This window comes from Syngnathus typhle, linkage group LG1 (genome assembly GCF_033458585.1).
Source record: "Syngnathus typhle isolate RoL2023-S1 ecotype Sweden linkage group LG1, RoL_Styp_1.0, whole genome shotgun sequence".
NCBI lineage: Eukaryota > Metazoa > Chordata > Actinopteri > Syngnathiformes > Syngnathidae > Syngnathus > Syngnathus typhle.
Window position 1 is genome coordinate 9,823,310 of NC_083738.1, and position 13,534 is coordinate 9,836,843.

The 13,534-nt window shown below is 43.0% G+C and overlaps 1 protein-coding gene across 2 annotated transcripts in view; it reads left to right on the forward strand.

Annotated features, from left to right (window-relative positions):
* Positions 1 to 1,866: 1,866 nt before the first annotated feature.
* The window catches only part of htr4 (5-hydroxytryptamine receptor 4), a 55,391-nt gene continuing 43,723 nt past the window's right edge, over positions 1,867 to 13,534 (forward strand). Inside the window, exon 1 of one of the 2 annotated variants that reach the window (XM_061282379.1) lies at positions 1,867 to 2,007. Coding sequence is in view for 1 of the 2 variants with exons in the window: in XM_061282372.1 (XP_061138356.1) it covers positions 2,084 to 2,117 (34 nt within the window). In the remaining variant the exon portion in view is untranslated. Of the gene's footprint in view, positions 2,118 to 13,534 lie in introns of both variants that reach the window. The other variant, XM_061282372.1, reaches the window with a different exon arrangement.

Genomic DNA, 13,534 nt, shown 5'->3' on the forward strand with positions numbered 1-13,534 from the left:
CGAGTATTGTTTTGTGCTACACCCCGCGGACTGAAGCAATGGCGCTGGAATCTATATCTGCTAAATGGAATCTTGAATGTGCAGTTTTGAGCTTCTGTCATCCAGCTTTAATTTCCAACTTCCTGATGATGAATCCAATTTGTTAGAATATCTAGCATTTGCAAATGGTGACATTTATTTTCTTGTGGGGAGTATAAAATGTTCTCTCTGTCATGTAAAGCTCTGTTTAGATCTCTGGAATTATAACCTGGCTTGGCTATCCATTCCTTTTCTCAACAATAACAAGATAACTCACCCACTGTTTTGGTTCATCCATCTTTTCAATCACTTCCAGTCCAGCTCACCTTTCAATGGCTTTTGAAGAACAAATGGTACTTTGCGGCATGGTGACACTTTGTCATCCAGTCTGATTGTGTGTTCTCCTGAGAGGGAACCAAGACCCTGGAATAAATTCCTGTATTCTTCCATCAAATTATTATAATCCATGTCATCATCAATTTGCACAACAAGCACCCTCTTGACTAGGTTCAGTCCTTTACAGGATTGTAAACCTATTATGGGCTGCACCGCAGTGTATATACTTTGTCCTGGTGTGTCACTTTAACGATGCTTTTTCCTTTCACAGGTATTTTTGCTCCTGAGTATCCATTTGCTTTCGCTTCAGTTGCATGTAGCTAAGAAAAAGTCAACTCGTTTTATGATTTTTTTCCAATTGTTTACACACTAGTACATGTACTTGAGACACAATGACCACAACATGTAACTCATGTCCCAGACTCCTTAACCAGTTCTGCTTAACTACAAGCAGTCTGCTTAACTACAAGCACAATTTCTGCTTTACACTCAAGTTGCATTTCTAAAACACGTTTTTCAAAACTCGACACAATTGTCTGTATTTGACCATAATTTTCATGAAGGAAATCTCGTTTTCACAAGGAACACACAATCATTCAAAAATTCTAAAGTTAATTGCCCTACTATGCTGTGTTTTGCGTGTGTGTGCGTGTGCATGTGTGTGTATAGCGTTTTGACTTTTTCTCCAATTTTAACCCAAATTGTTTTGTTTTCCTTTTGAAGCAGCCAGTGAGACAGAGAGTTTGTACATTCACCCCCCTGAGGTAGTATTACTTATTTGGCAACATGAAACCTGGTAGGCTTTTCTAACACAAGAAGACTCAAGGAAAAAAAAGAAAGGAATATTGCTAAATATATAAGTTTTGATTGGCGGTGTACCGTGAGATTTTTTTCTGGGGTGTGTAATGTATGTGCCTTGACTCAGGAAACACGACCGACCTCGTGTCTACGGTAGTCAAGTCAAGTCAAGTTTATTTGTATAGCCCTAAATCACAAGCAGTCTCAAAGGGCTTCACATAGACAGAAATTGACAATTATTCTCAAAGCATCCCCTGATCTTAAGCTCCCAAAGGTAGTATCACTTTAAACAGTTTGCAGCAGGGGGCGACAGAGATACTTGAACACCGTACTTAACTTTTTGAGTAACTAATTTTATCGGAGCACTGGATCTTAAATAATCGCTTGAGCTATTTGCACACCATCAAATTATTTATCTTAAATATTTTGAATCCATTTTTTAATTATCATTATTTTCCTCTTGTCGCGTTCATTCACGTATCCCTACCTCGCGTGCACGTTCACTTTGCTTGAATGGAAGAGTGGCGGCGTGTGCGCGCGCGCGTATGTCTGCGTGGAAGCATGTGTCATTCACATGTGTAGGAGGGACAAGAGCGCGCGCGTACGCACAAACAGCCGCGCTGCATCCACTTGTCCGCTTCCTCACATCAGAAACGCTTCCCAAATATCCCCGCGCACACGCAGCTGGCTGTCTGGCTGGACCTTCCTTGTCCAAGTTGCTTGGTTTTCCTCTCGCGTCGGTTGCGTACGCGCCTGCTTGGTCTGTGTATGGAGCTCTAAGATCGGAGGACAATGTGATTTTTGGAAGGAGGCTGGATTTTGCGCCGTAACAGGCTAGAAGCGCGCGGAGACATGGTGAGTATGGGCTCCTTTTCCATCTTTGCGACATTTTGACCTTCCCAAATCAGAACGTCAAGCATGCCTCCTTGCAATGAGAGAAGGTAGTTCCACTTTAAAACCTTCAGGTGAGTATGGAGAAACGACATTGCTTAAATCATTTAGCCTTTTAAATAGTCTTTTTCATCATGTTCATCCTCGTGACAATGGTCTTTTTGGAAGAAGAAGACCAAACTTGGCTTATTTGGTGACCATTGGAATTCATTCATTTATTTTATTTGAGCTTCCGTAGGTTTTGTCAGCATGCATATCATGAGGAGACTCATAAATAATCTCTTTAACCTATGCATTTGGCTCTCAAAGCCAGTTTCATGAATTATAATACACATTGTCTACCATCAGCCAACCCCACTAAAAGTCTCATATACCTGAAAATACACAGGTTGTCACGTAAGCGTGGGATTGAGGACCCAAATGCAGGGAAGCACGGAAGCGGGGCTGTGGTTCAGTCCAAAGAATATTTAATTTAAATAAAACTAAAGGGAAATCAAAGCACTAATGCAATGGAGAAAAACAAGGTCTGAAAAAAGTTCAACACGAAAAGGAAGAGTTCATGACAAAGTACAAGCAAAAGATCACTGTGAAAAAAGTAACAACAAAAAGATTTCTGACGGTTAGCTGTGGCAACAATGCAAGGCAAGGCTTCGAGGACTATGGATGGTTCAGTGATCACGAGGAACTAAATAGACAGCAGTTCAAAGCAAAGTAACAAAATAAAAAATAAACTAAACAGACTTGGGCATGACCAGGACAGGGGCAACACAAAGCACAGCATAGAGTGCAACAGCACATAGGACAGATAACAATGACCCAACAAACACTGAACAGAAAAGAGAGAACTAAATAAAAAAAATAAAAAAAATAAGTATCTTAAAGCCATACCCTGTGTGGAGTTTGCATGTTCTCCCCGTGCCCGCGTGGGTTTTCTCTGGGCACTCCGGTTTCCTCCCACATCCCCAAAACATGCTTGGTCGGCCCGCGGCCTGGGTTCGATTCCCGGTCAAGGAACCATATTTAGCCATAGGGGGGCACATGTCAGTGTCTCCTCCGTGCCGGTCCCAGGCCCGGGTAAATGCAGAGGGTTGCGTCAGAAAGACCATCCGGCATAAAAACTGTACCAAACACTTCTCATGCGACTCATCTGGACAAAAACGGGTGTTTCGCTGTGGTGACCCCTTCGGGGAAAAGCCAAAAGGAGCCACCACCACCATCAAAGTCAAAGTCAAAGTCAGCTTTATTGTCAATCTCTCCACATGTCACAACACACAAAGAGACCGAAATTACGTTTTTCTCTATCCCACGGTGATGAGACACATAACACGATAGACATACAAGTACGCGACACAATATAAAAACAAGAAGGCAAAAATTTAAACAATCAATAGTAAGAGTGATGAATAAATAATAAATAAACAGATAACACAATAGATAAGAGGAGCAAAACGGAGCCAGCAAGCATAGCGCAAAAGTAAAAAACATCATAAACAAAAGGCACAAACAATAAATAATAAGAGGAATAATAAATAATAAATAAAGAGATAACACAACAAATAAGAGCCAGTGTGCATACAGACAGTACAGACAGTAAAAGTACAGGACGCTACGCAGAACGGGGGAGCGAGTTCAGGATCCTAACAGCCTGGAGTATGAAGCTGTTTGAGAGTCTGGTGGTGCGGGAGCGCAGGCTTCTGTACCTCTTCCCAGAGGGCAGAAGCTCGAACAAAGAGTGAGCGGGGTGACTCACATCACTCACAATCGTGGTCGCCTTGCGGGTGAGACGGGAGGTGTAAATGTCCTTCAAGGAGGGGAGCGAAGCACCAGCAATCTTACCAGCCGTGTTCACTATGCGCTGCAGGGCCTTCAAGTTGTAGTCAGTGCAGCCGCCACCCCAAACAGCAATACAGCTGGAGAGGACGCTCTCAATGGTGCCACGGTAAAATGCAGTCATGACGGCCGGAGGAGCGCTCGCTCGCCTGAGTTTCCGCAGGAAGTACAGGCGGCGCTGGGCTTTCTTTGCCAGTGATGCGGTGTTGGTGGACCAGGAGAGATCCTCACTGATGTGCACCCCCAGGAACTTGGCGCTGCTCACTCTCTCCACCACAGCACCGTCGATGGTCAGCGGCAGGTGTTGGGTGTGACCCTTCCGGAAGTCCACAACAATCTCCTTGGTCTTGTCGACGTTCAGCAGGAGGTTGTTGTCCCTGCACCACCTGGTCAGAAGGTCAACCTCCAGCCTGTATTGAGTCTCGTCTCCCTTGGTGATGAGACCCACCAGAGTCGTGTCGTCAGCAAACTTCACGATACGGTTGTCGCTGTAGGTTGCAGTGCAGTCATGCGTCAGGAGGGTGAAGAGCAGCGGACTGAGCACGCAGCCTTGGGGGGCCCCCGTGCTCAGCGTGATGCTGGCGGAGATTTTGTTGCCAACACGTACTACCTGTGGCCTCTGACAGAGGAAGTCCAGCAGCCAGTTGCAGAGGTAGGTACTGAGGCCCAGCGCGTCAAGTTTGCTGATGAGGCGTTGTGGCACAATGGTGTTGAAGGCAGAACTGAAGTCCACAAACAGCAATCTCACATACGAGTCCCTCCTCTCCAGGTGGGTGAGGGCCGAGTGGAGGGCAGAGCAGATGGCATCCTCAGAAGACCGTTTGGCTCGGTACGCAAACTGGAAGGGGTCAATGGTGGGGGGGAGAACGGATCGGATGTGCTCCATGACAAGCCGCTCAAAGCACTTCATGATGATGGGCGTAAGTGCCACGGGGCGGTAGTCATTGAAGCAGGACGGAGCGGGTTTCTTCGGCACAGGTACGATGGTGGCAGCTTTGAAACACGACGGGACGATGGCCTGCTGCAGGGAAGTGTTAAAGATGTCCGTGAAGACATCCGTCAGCTCACCAGTGCAGTCCTTCAGCGCCCGACCCGGGATGTTGTCAGGGCCCGCCGCCTTACGGATGTTGATAGCGGCAAGCGCCCTCCTCACGCTGTTGGCGGAGAGGCACAGGGGCAGCTCGTGTAAAGGGGGAGTGGCCTTTAGCGGGCAAGTGCTGTTCTGACCGTCAAAGCGAGCAAAGAAGCGGTTGAGGTCATTGAGGAGACGGACGTCGCCTTCACAGCTCTGCGGCGCGGGCTTGTAATCCGTGATGGTCTGAATGCCTTGCCAAAGGCTCCGTGCGTCCCTGCTGTCCTTGAAGTGGGCGGTAATTCTGCACGAGAACGCCCTCTTTGCTTCTTTGATGCCCCGGGACAGGTCGGCCCTCGCAGTCCTCAAGCCAGCCTCATCCCCTGCTCTAAAGGCTTTGTCCCTGGCCCTCAGCAGCCTGAAGACAGCCCCTGTCAGCCATGGCTTCCGGTTAGCCCGAGTGACGATGGATTTTGAGAGTCACATCATCAATGCACTTCCTGATGTAGGAGGAAACAGAGTCAGTATACTCCTCAATGTCTGTCCGATCGTCGCAAGTGGCAGCCTTCCTAAACATGTCCCAGTCAGTAGAGCCAAAGCAGTCACGCAGTGCATCGGAGGCACCCTCAGGCCACACCCGTACCTGCTTGCGAACCGGCCTGGACGCTCTCACCATTTGTCTGTATGCGGGCAAAAGCATAACAGTGATATGGTCAGAAAGTCCAAGATGGGGGAGGGGGGCGGCTTTGAAAGCTCCTTTATGCGTATATATCTATCTATCTATATATCTATCTATATATATATCTATATATATCTATATATATATAAAAAATTCCCCTCTCACCCTCCGCGGGTGGTCTCCCACTCCAAGCTCGGGTCCTCTACCAGAGGCCTGGGAGCTTGAGGGTTCTGCGCAGTATTTTGGCTGTTCCTAGCACTGCACTCTTCTGGACTGAGATGTCTGATGTTGTTCCTGGAATCTGCTGTAGCCACTCCTCCAGTTTGGGGGTCACTGCCCCAAGTGCCCCAATGACCACGGGCACCACCGAGGCCTTCACTTTCCAGGCCTTCTCAAGCTCTTCTTTGAGGTCCTGGTATTTCTCTAGCTTCTCAAGTTCTTTTTTCCTGATGTTGCCATTGCTTGGTATTGCTATATCCACTACAACGGCCTTCTTCTGCTGTTTGTCCACCACCACAATGTCCGGTTGGTTCGCCATCACCATCTTGTCAGTCTGGATCTGGAAGGCTGTTTCATCCCGAACAGTGGCTCTCACACTCAGTAGTCCTCGGCCTCCTTCTTTTTTATATATATATATATTAGAGATGCACCGATCCGATATCTGGATCGGATATCGGTCCCGATATCAACAAAATAGATGGATCGGGTATCGGAAAATACAGCCGATCTGTGAGCCGATACTTTCCTTAATCTATTGGGACGCGGGCTACGTCATACGCTAGAACAAACGCAAACATGGAGCGAACGTTCGCTTCTCTTCCCCGGGTTGCTAAGCGGACGTCAAACCCTGCGCGTTCGCTTCTCTTCGGGTTGCTAATGGGACGTCAAAGGCTGCGCGTTCGCTTCTCTCCCGAATGGGGGGGGGGGGGGGGGAGGCTAATCGGATGTCAAACGCTGTGTGTTCGCTTCTCTTCCGGGGGGGTGTTAATGGGACGTCAAACGCTTTGTGTGGCGGGCTCCATCTAGTGTGGAAACTGAGAAGCTGAGCTCAAGCTTCTTGTGCGGGTCATATTCAATTATGTTTTCAGAATTTGCTGCGGGCCAATAAAAACTGGACCGTTAGTTTGGACACCCCTAATTTAGAGCAAAGAACTGTGTAGTCTGCCTGATGCCATTGCCTTTGGTCTTTTCTGTTCCACATGTAGAGTTATGTAGCTTCTTAAATAAAATCGGAATTATTATTTCAGTGAGTTCAATTATTAAATTGAACTCACTGAAATACAACGACCTAGTCGACTTTAAAACCATCCAACTCATGTACAAAATAAAAAATAATCAATTACCAAACAGTATCCAGAGGTTGTTTGAGTGGAGGGAAAGTACCCATTATTTAAGAGGAACACGTATGTTTAAAAGAGATTTGGTGAGAACAAACTTAAAGTTACATTGTATAACAGTTAGAGGTGTGGAACTATGGAACACCAGCAGTGACGAATTAAAGAACTGTAGTACCTTACCTAAAGTTAAAAAAATGTATAAGGACAAAATATTGACGGGATACCGTAACATGCTGTGAAGTTGTTTAAGTTGCTTTGTATTTTAATGAGAAAATATATGGTATATATATGTATGTATATGTGTATATATGTGTATATATATGTATGTGTATATATATATATATATATATATATATATGTATGTGTGTATGTATGTATATATATATATATATGTATATATATATATGTATGTTTTTTTTTTCTTTCTTTAATATATTGACTATGGACAAATTCTTGACAGAATTAAATAGAAACATGTAGTTACATGGGGTAGAGTCAGATAAGCTTAGGCTTCCTTCTACTCCCTTTTTGAACAAATATGATTTTACGATAAAGGAAAATTATGATGCAATATCTTTTTTCTTTTATATTCTATTGTATTATGGAGTTATCATTTTTCTGTATTTTTATTTTTTTCTTGTATTTCTTTAATGTTCGAAATAAACGTTTAAAAAAAAAAATCAACCATAATATCGGATCGGTATCGGGTATCGACCGATACGCAAAGCCACGGCATCGGTATCGGTATCGGAACTGAAAAAGTCGGATCGGTGCATCTCTAATATATATATATGTATTTATGACAAATGATTGAAATAATGTCTGGGTTTTTGTGCGTGTGTGATGCACTGCATACATTTACTAAAGTCACAGGTGCTGTTTTGAGGGGTCACAACTACTGAACGTAATGATTTAGTTGGATGAAAAGGTTTGCGATACAGGGTGAGTTTTTGATTCTGACTAAGCCATTTCATTTGTAGGAAACAAAGCAAGAGTAAACACAATACATTCTAACTACATTTATCAGGAGTGGAGTAGTGTGTGTGGGAGTGCTAAGCGTATACTATGTACATGTATGACGCCCATGTGACTCAAAAGCTTTCTGCCATCTGTCAAGAGTCAAATGAGATGACATGCATGTGTCGGCGTGTGTGATGGGGGGTATCGGTAATCCATGGATCTTCTCATTGAGATCGACACTGTGTCCACACTGTGAAAACGAAGACCTATAATTCTAAGGGATTATGTGTGTTCGTGTTTGCTTGGATTGTTGCACTGATTCTGCACTGTGCGATGTCATTATTGTGTTTTTAATTTGGTTTGCTAAATATCTACCACAAAAATCTGCTCAGCAGGGATCCAACATGGCAACATGAAAAAGCCATGGGTATCAGGAGTAGAGTCGCAAAAAAAAGGAGACCAAGTCCATCATTTTGATTTGAAGCAGTCACTTTAGGGGTCATTTCCAGGGATCCTACAAATCTTTAACAAATCTAGCCTCTAAAGCATAAACCACGACCTATCAAGAAATTTTATGAAACGATGGTGGCTGTTTTGGTTTAAAGTGGCATTTTAGCTAGGATCTTAGTCCACAACATTTTAGAAAATAAATGAAGTTGTGAATGAACTCAAAATTTGAAGACAGCAAACTGATAAAATAGCAACAAATTCAACAAATCTATCTTGTTTTTCATTTTTGTTAATGCAATATTGGGCTTACTCACATTTTCAACAAATAAATAAAAATTTAAAGAAATAACTGTCCTCAGTATTGTCTCCAAAGTTCTTAGTACTGGCATTTAAAGGGGAAGAAAAAAAAAAATCTTTGTATATAATGTGTTCTGTGCAGCCCAACTCGCTGAAACACGGTGTTCTGATTAATGTTTAGTTTTTGCAATATAAACTAAACAGGCAAAATCCATTGGTTTTTATCTATCTTAGGGGGTAGCCGTTTTGGTACTTGCTGTCCACTGAAAATGACATCACTATTGACAGCTTCGGAATACTGGTGAGCCATGATTGGTTGTGACCTGAGACCTGAGCAACTGTGATGTCATTTTCAGTTGACAGCGAGAGGCAAAATGTCTGCCTCCTTAGATAAAAGCAGGTGAGTTTTGTCATATTCCACAAACGCAATATTAACCTGAATGCCATGTTTAGACGAGTGGGGGCACATACAACATATTATTGTTAAGAAACATTTTAGGTGGAGTTCCACTTTAAAATTGTTTCCATAAATATCAATCATTTATATAAATAATTGAATTTTAAAGTTCTCGCCCCAAAAATACAAGTTGTGTTTTTTTACAGTGCGGAATTTCTAAAGAAATTTCAGCCCCTGAAGCCAGTTTCACTTAGCAGTACAAAGTTTGTTAGTCACGTGTATTCTGAGCGGACCAGAACATAAAGTCTGTGATTTTGCTTTGAAGCTGACATGTTACATAAATTGTCATTTTGACCATTTCCAGATGTCTTTTATAGATGGACTCATCCTGGAGGTGACATCATTTGAACTTTGTAGACACGGTTATCAACCTTCAAATGTTCCACTGTATGCATAGCATAAAGTCCTTCATACTATATTTGATTTTTATATTCTTGTTGAAGGGCTTGACAATAGGTGTGCTTGAAAATTATATGCACCCTCCGTCCTGCTTTTTATGGTTATGCAACATTTTATGGAGTGGGGTCAAAGGTGCTGATTACGCTACAAGGGAGCACTGTCAGTTCACACCTTGGCCCGCCTGCCTGTAACCTGCTTGCATGCCATAATTTTACACGCACAGAACAGTGAGAGGCACAACTGATAGAGGCACAGAGTCTTGATGACATTGCGGAGATGTAGATCAGCAAGCTGGGACTTAGCCAAGATGGGAATGATTGGACTTGATTGAGGAATGTTCTTGAAGGTAAGATGGACGTTGACAAGGACGTCACCTCTCCATATCCTTTTTGTTGTGCTTTGAATTTGAATTACATTTGTAGTTACTGTTGCTGCCTGTGTTTGGCACAAGGAAAATGCCTGTGAAACTTCCACCAAGGTGAAGAAAGGTTAGGGTTAGTTGAAATAAATGTAATTGTGTCAAATCCGAGGAGGGTTTCAAACAAGGGTTAAGGTTTCCAATTAGGGTTTCAATGTGTTTGGGTTGAAATTAGGGTGTCAAGCCAGGTTTAGGAATTTTGGTTTGAGGTTTCAATTTCAGGTTCTAAGCATTGTTGGGCTTCGAAACAAAGGTTAACGATTCAAATTATGGTTTTGAGTTTTGGTATCAAGCAGCCAGTGTAATAATTCGAGTAAAATGCCAACTAAGGGTTTCAAACTAGAGTTATGGGTTCAGGGTTTCAAAGCTGGTCTGGAGTTTCAAATTAAGATGTTAAACAGGTTTCAATTGGGGCTGGAAGTTAGTGTTATCAAGTTATTGAAGTTATGAGTGTGTGTGTGTGTGTGCGCGTGTGTGTGTTCGTGTGTGCATGAGAGAGAGAGAGACAGAGAGAGAGAGAGACAGACAGACAGACAGACAGACAGACAGAGAGAGAGAGAGAGAGAATCATAAATGTGATCAATTTGTTTCCTGTAAACAATGTGGCAACAGTGTGCTTTGCTGACCTTTAGTTGGTGCTATAACAAATATTGTAGATGTCTTTTGCTGCTGGACTTAATGTTCTGCGATTTAGTATATTTGTTAATATGTCAGATATTAAGTATTAAGACAGATGAAGTCTTGAAAAATAAGATCTTGGGTATAGGATTTGAAATGAGGGTTTCAAGCCAGGTTAACATTTTCAAATTAGGGGCTCAAGCCAGGGTTGGGGTTTCACATAAGGTTTATGATTTTATTGAAGATTTAAAGTGAGGTTTTAATATCGGAATATATCTTCAAATTACGGGTTCATGCAAGAACCTCACATTCAAACTAACAGACGATTTAGAGACTTTGATTCATCTACTATGCAGGTTTTTTAAATGTGGGAGGTGGATTTAAGCTGTAGGCGGATGTGCGAACCGGTCAACCCTGACATTTTGACAAGGACATCATCCCAAAATGTGTTTGGTCGTTGAACAAAATTAGTGAGAGCAATTAAATGTTTATTGGTGTCAGTGCTTAGGAAAGTCGTTAATTTATTTTATTGCACCATTTAATTGGCTGTAAATGCAACTTTTAAAGAACAACAAAGTCCAAAAAGTCAATGAAATGTGTTGTGGGAGTTTGAGGACTTATGGATTCTTAAGAATACCATGTGGTAGTGTAGCATTGTATGGACAAAGGTTGTTTGACACTTAATGGAAGTGGATATCGATATATGTTTTTGCACTTAGACAATTATGTATCTCGTGATTCTGGAATTCATCCAAAATGGTTTCAAATCAAATTGACTGACTTCTTTCAATTTCAGCTATGGGTCCACAAGACTTGTTTCATGTATCATGTTATGTCTCCCTAATGCAGTGCTTCTCAATTATTTTCTGTTACGCCCCCCCCTAGCAAGAAGAAAACTATTCGCGCCCCCCCCCTCCCCACCGTGACTATCCTAACTTGTCTTGTAAGTCGTAAAATGTTGCACTGTCGCAAACGTGACAGAAGTAACAATGAGAGCGCCACTGCCCCCTGCTGTAGTAAACGCGCAATTACACTTTATTCTAGTACTGCCAAAAAAAAAGCCTGTTCCCCAGGGTCACACGCGCCCCCCCAGGAATAGCACCGCGCCCCCCAAGGGGGGCGCGCCCCACTATTTGAGAAGCACTGCCCTAATGTTGCATTGATTTGTGACTTTGTTGGTATGCTTTTTCTTTTGATTTGCATGAAAAGCAAAATTGACCCTAAAATGTCTAGAGTTGACCTTTGCTATTTCCCGGTATAGGAACCAGGCCGAATGAAATTTGAAGGAAATGTTTTATTTATTTGTAGTCAGTTGGCCCTCCATCAAGCGTCTCCAGTTGGTCCAAAATTCTGCTGCTTCTGTGATATGCAGGCAGCATGGGATCGATTCTCGCTCAATGGCGGTTTGCTATTGGTTGTTCGTTTTGATATGCGCCATGCGACTGGCTGGCGACCAGTTCAGGTTTAGTCTGCTGTTCACCCGATGTCAGCTGGGGTAGGCTCCAGCACCCTCTGCGACCCTGAACTAGCCCTGCAACCCTGAGCAGAATAAGCAGTGTTGAAAATGGATGGTTGTCCACCCAGTTTTGTTCGCATGGTGAATTTGGTGCCTGTGGCTATTTTTTTTTTACACAAATAGCTAAATTGAGCCTAACATGTCTATATCAGACCAAAATAACCAACTTCCTGTTCCGTTTGAGACGTGTTTTCCATGGCATGACTTCTCTCAAAGGAGTCCACCATGTCAAGTGTCTTTTATAATCATCTGCGTTCATAAGGGTGTCATTGTGCTGCAGCAGTCATTGAGTCATGTAAAGACAGCACTGGTGAGGTCAGATTGCGGCGAGTAAAAGCACTATGGGAGAGACGACGCAGGAGCAGGAGGGTTCAGCGCGAGGCCGAAGACGTCTGAAGGACGACGAAGAGTGCGGGAGTTATTTTGGGTTGTTGCACCTCCGGCGGCTCGGTCACAAAGCTTCTGTTTGATGACTTCACCCACTCGCAAACCAACCTGAGACGCTTCGTGACAGCGTGTGAGGGCACACCGGGAGCCCCTCCCTCCCTGTGCCCCGCGTGCCTGCACTCACATTGCTCTCAAAGCAGTCTATGCATTATTTCTTTTTATCATTTCTTTTGTGTTATCATGAATACCTGGTGGGAGGAGCGATCACATTAAAATAACACATGCGTGACTGTGTTATTTTTATTTTTATTTATTTATTTTTTTAATTACGTACAAGATGTACTATATTATGTGCATGTATGGGACTGAGCAAGCTATGGACTTTTTCCTGTTTTCACTTTGTGGATTATTTCTCATCGTTGCTTATTTCTATGACACAATTGCTGATTATGGAATGCCTGTATAAGCAATTTTCATGGAAAAAAATATATTGCCCATTTTTGAGATTTAAATACTTTAAGGGGCTAGAGGTCACTTGCATTGGGGCCAAAAGTGCATGTGCAGCAACTCATCAAGTCCAACAGATGGACTTGAACAAAACTCATCAATCCTTTTTACAATGGATCACACTATTCACGTTCTTCCTTTCAGGGCCACTGTATATGTCTCCAAATTGCTTTTCAGCAATAAAAGTGGAGCCCGAAAAGAGAATTAAGGCATGGAAACGTATGCAAATGCAGTCACATTAATCATAGAGTATGTGTGTGTGATTTTTTGTGGATTATTTCTAGTACTGGGTATTTCTATTTTTTACTATTTTGGAGGACTGATTTTATTGGTTACATGACATGTGCATTTTTGTGCGCATGTGCTGTGGCATTTTTTGTTAAACTCTCTGAATTATTTATTGTCTTTGTGGTTCAGAAAATGGATGGATGTGCGTTTATTGTTCAAGCCGGAATCACAAGTGACGTGTGAGAGGAGAGTTGCATTAATTGTGGTTTATTGCAAGACCGTTCTAAATGTGGATCGCATTAGAAAGGAATATTGACAGAAATGTTTGTGGAAAAA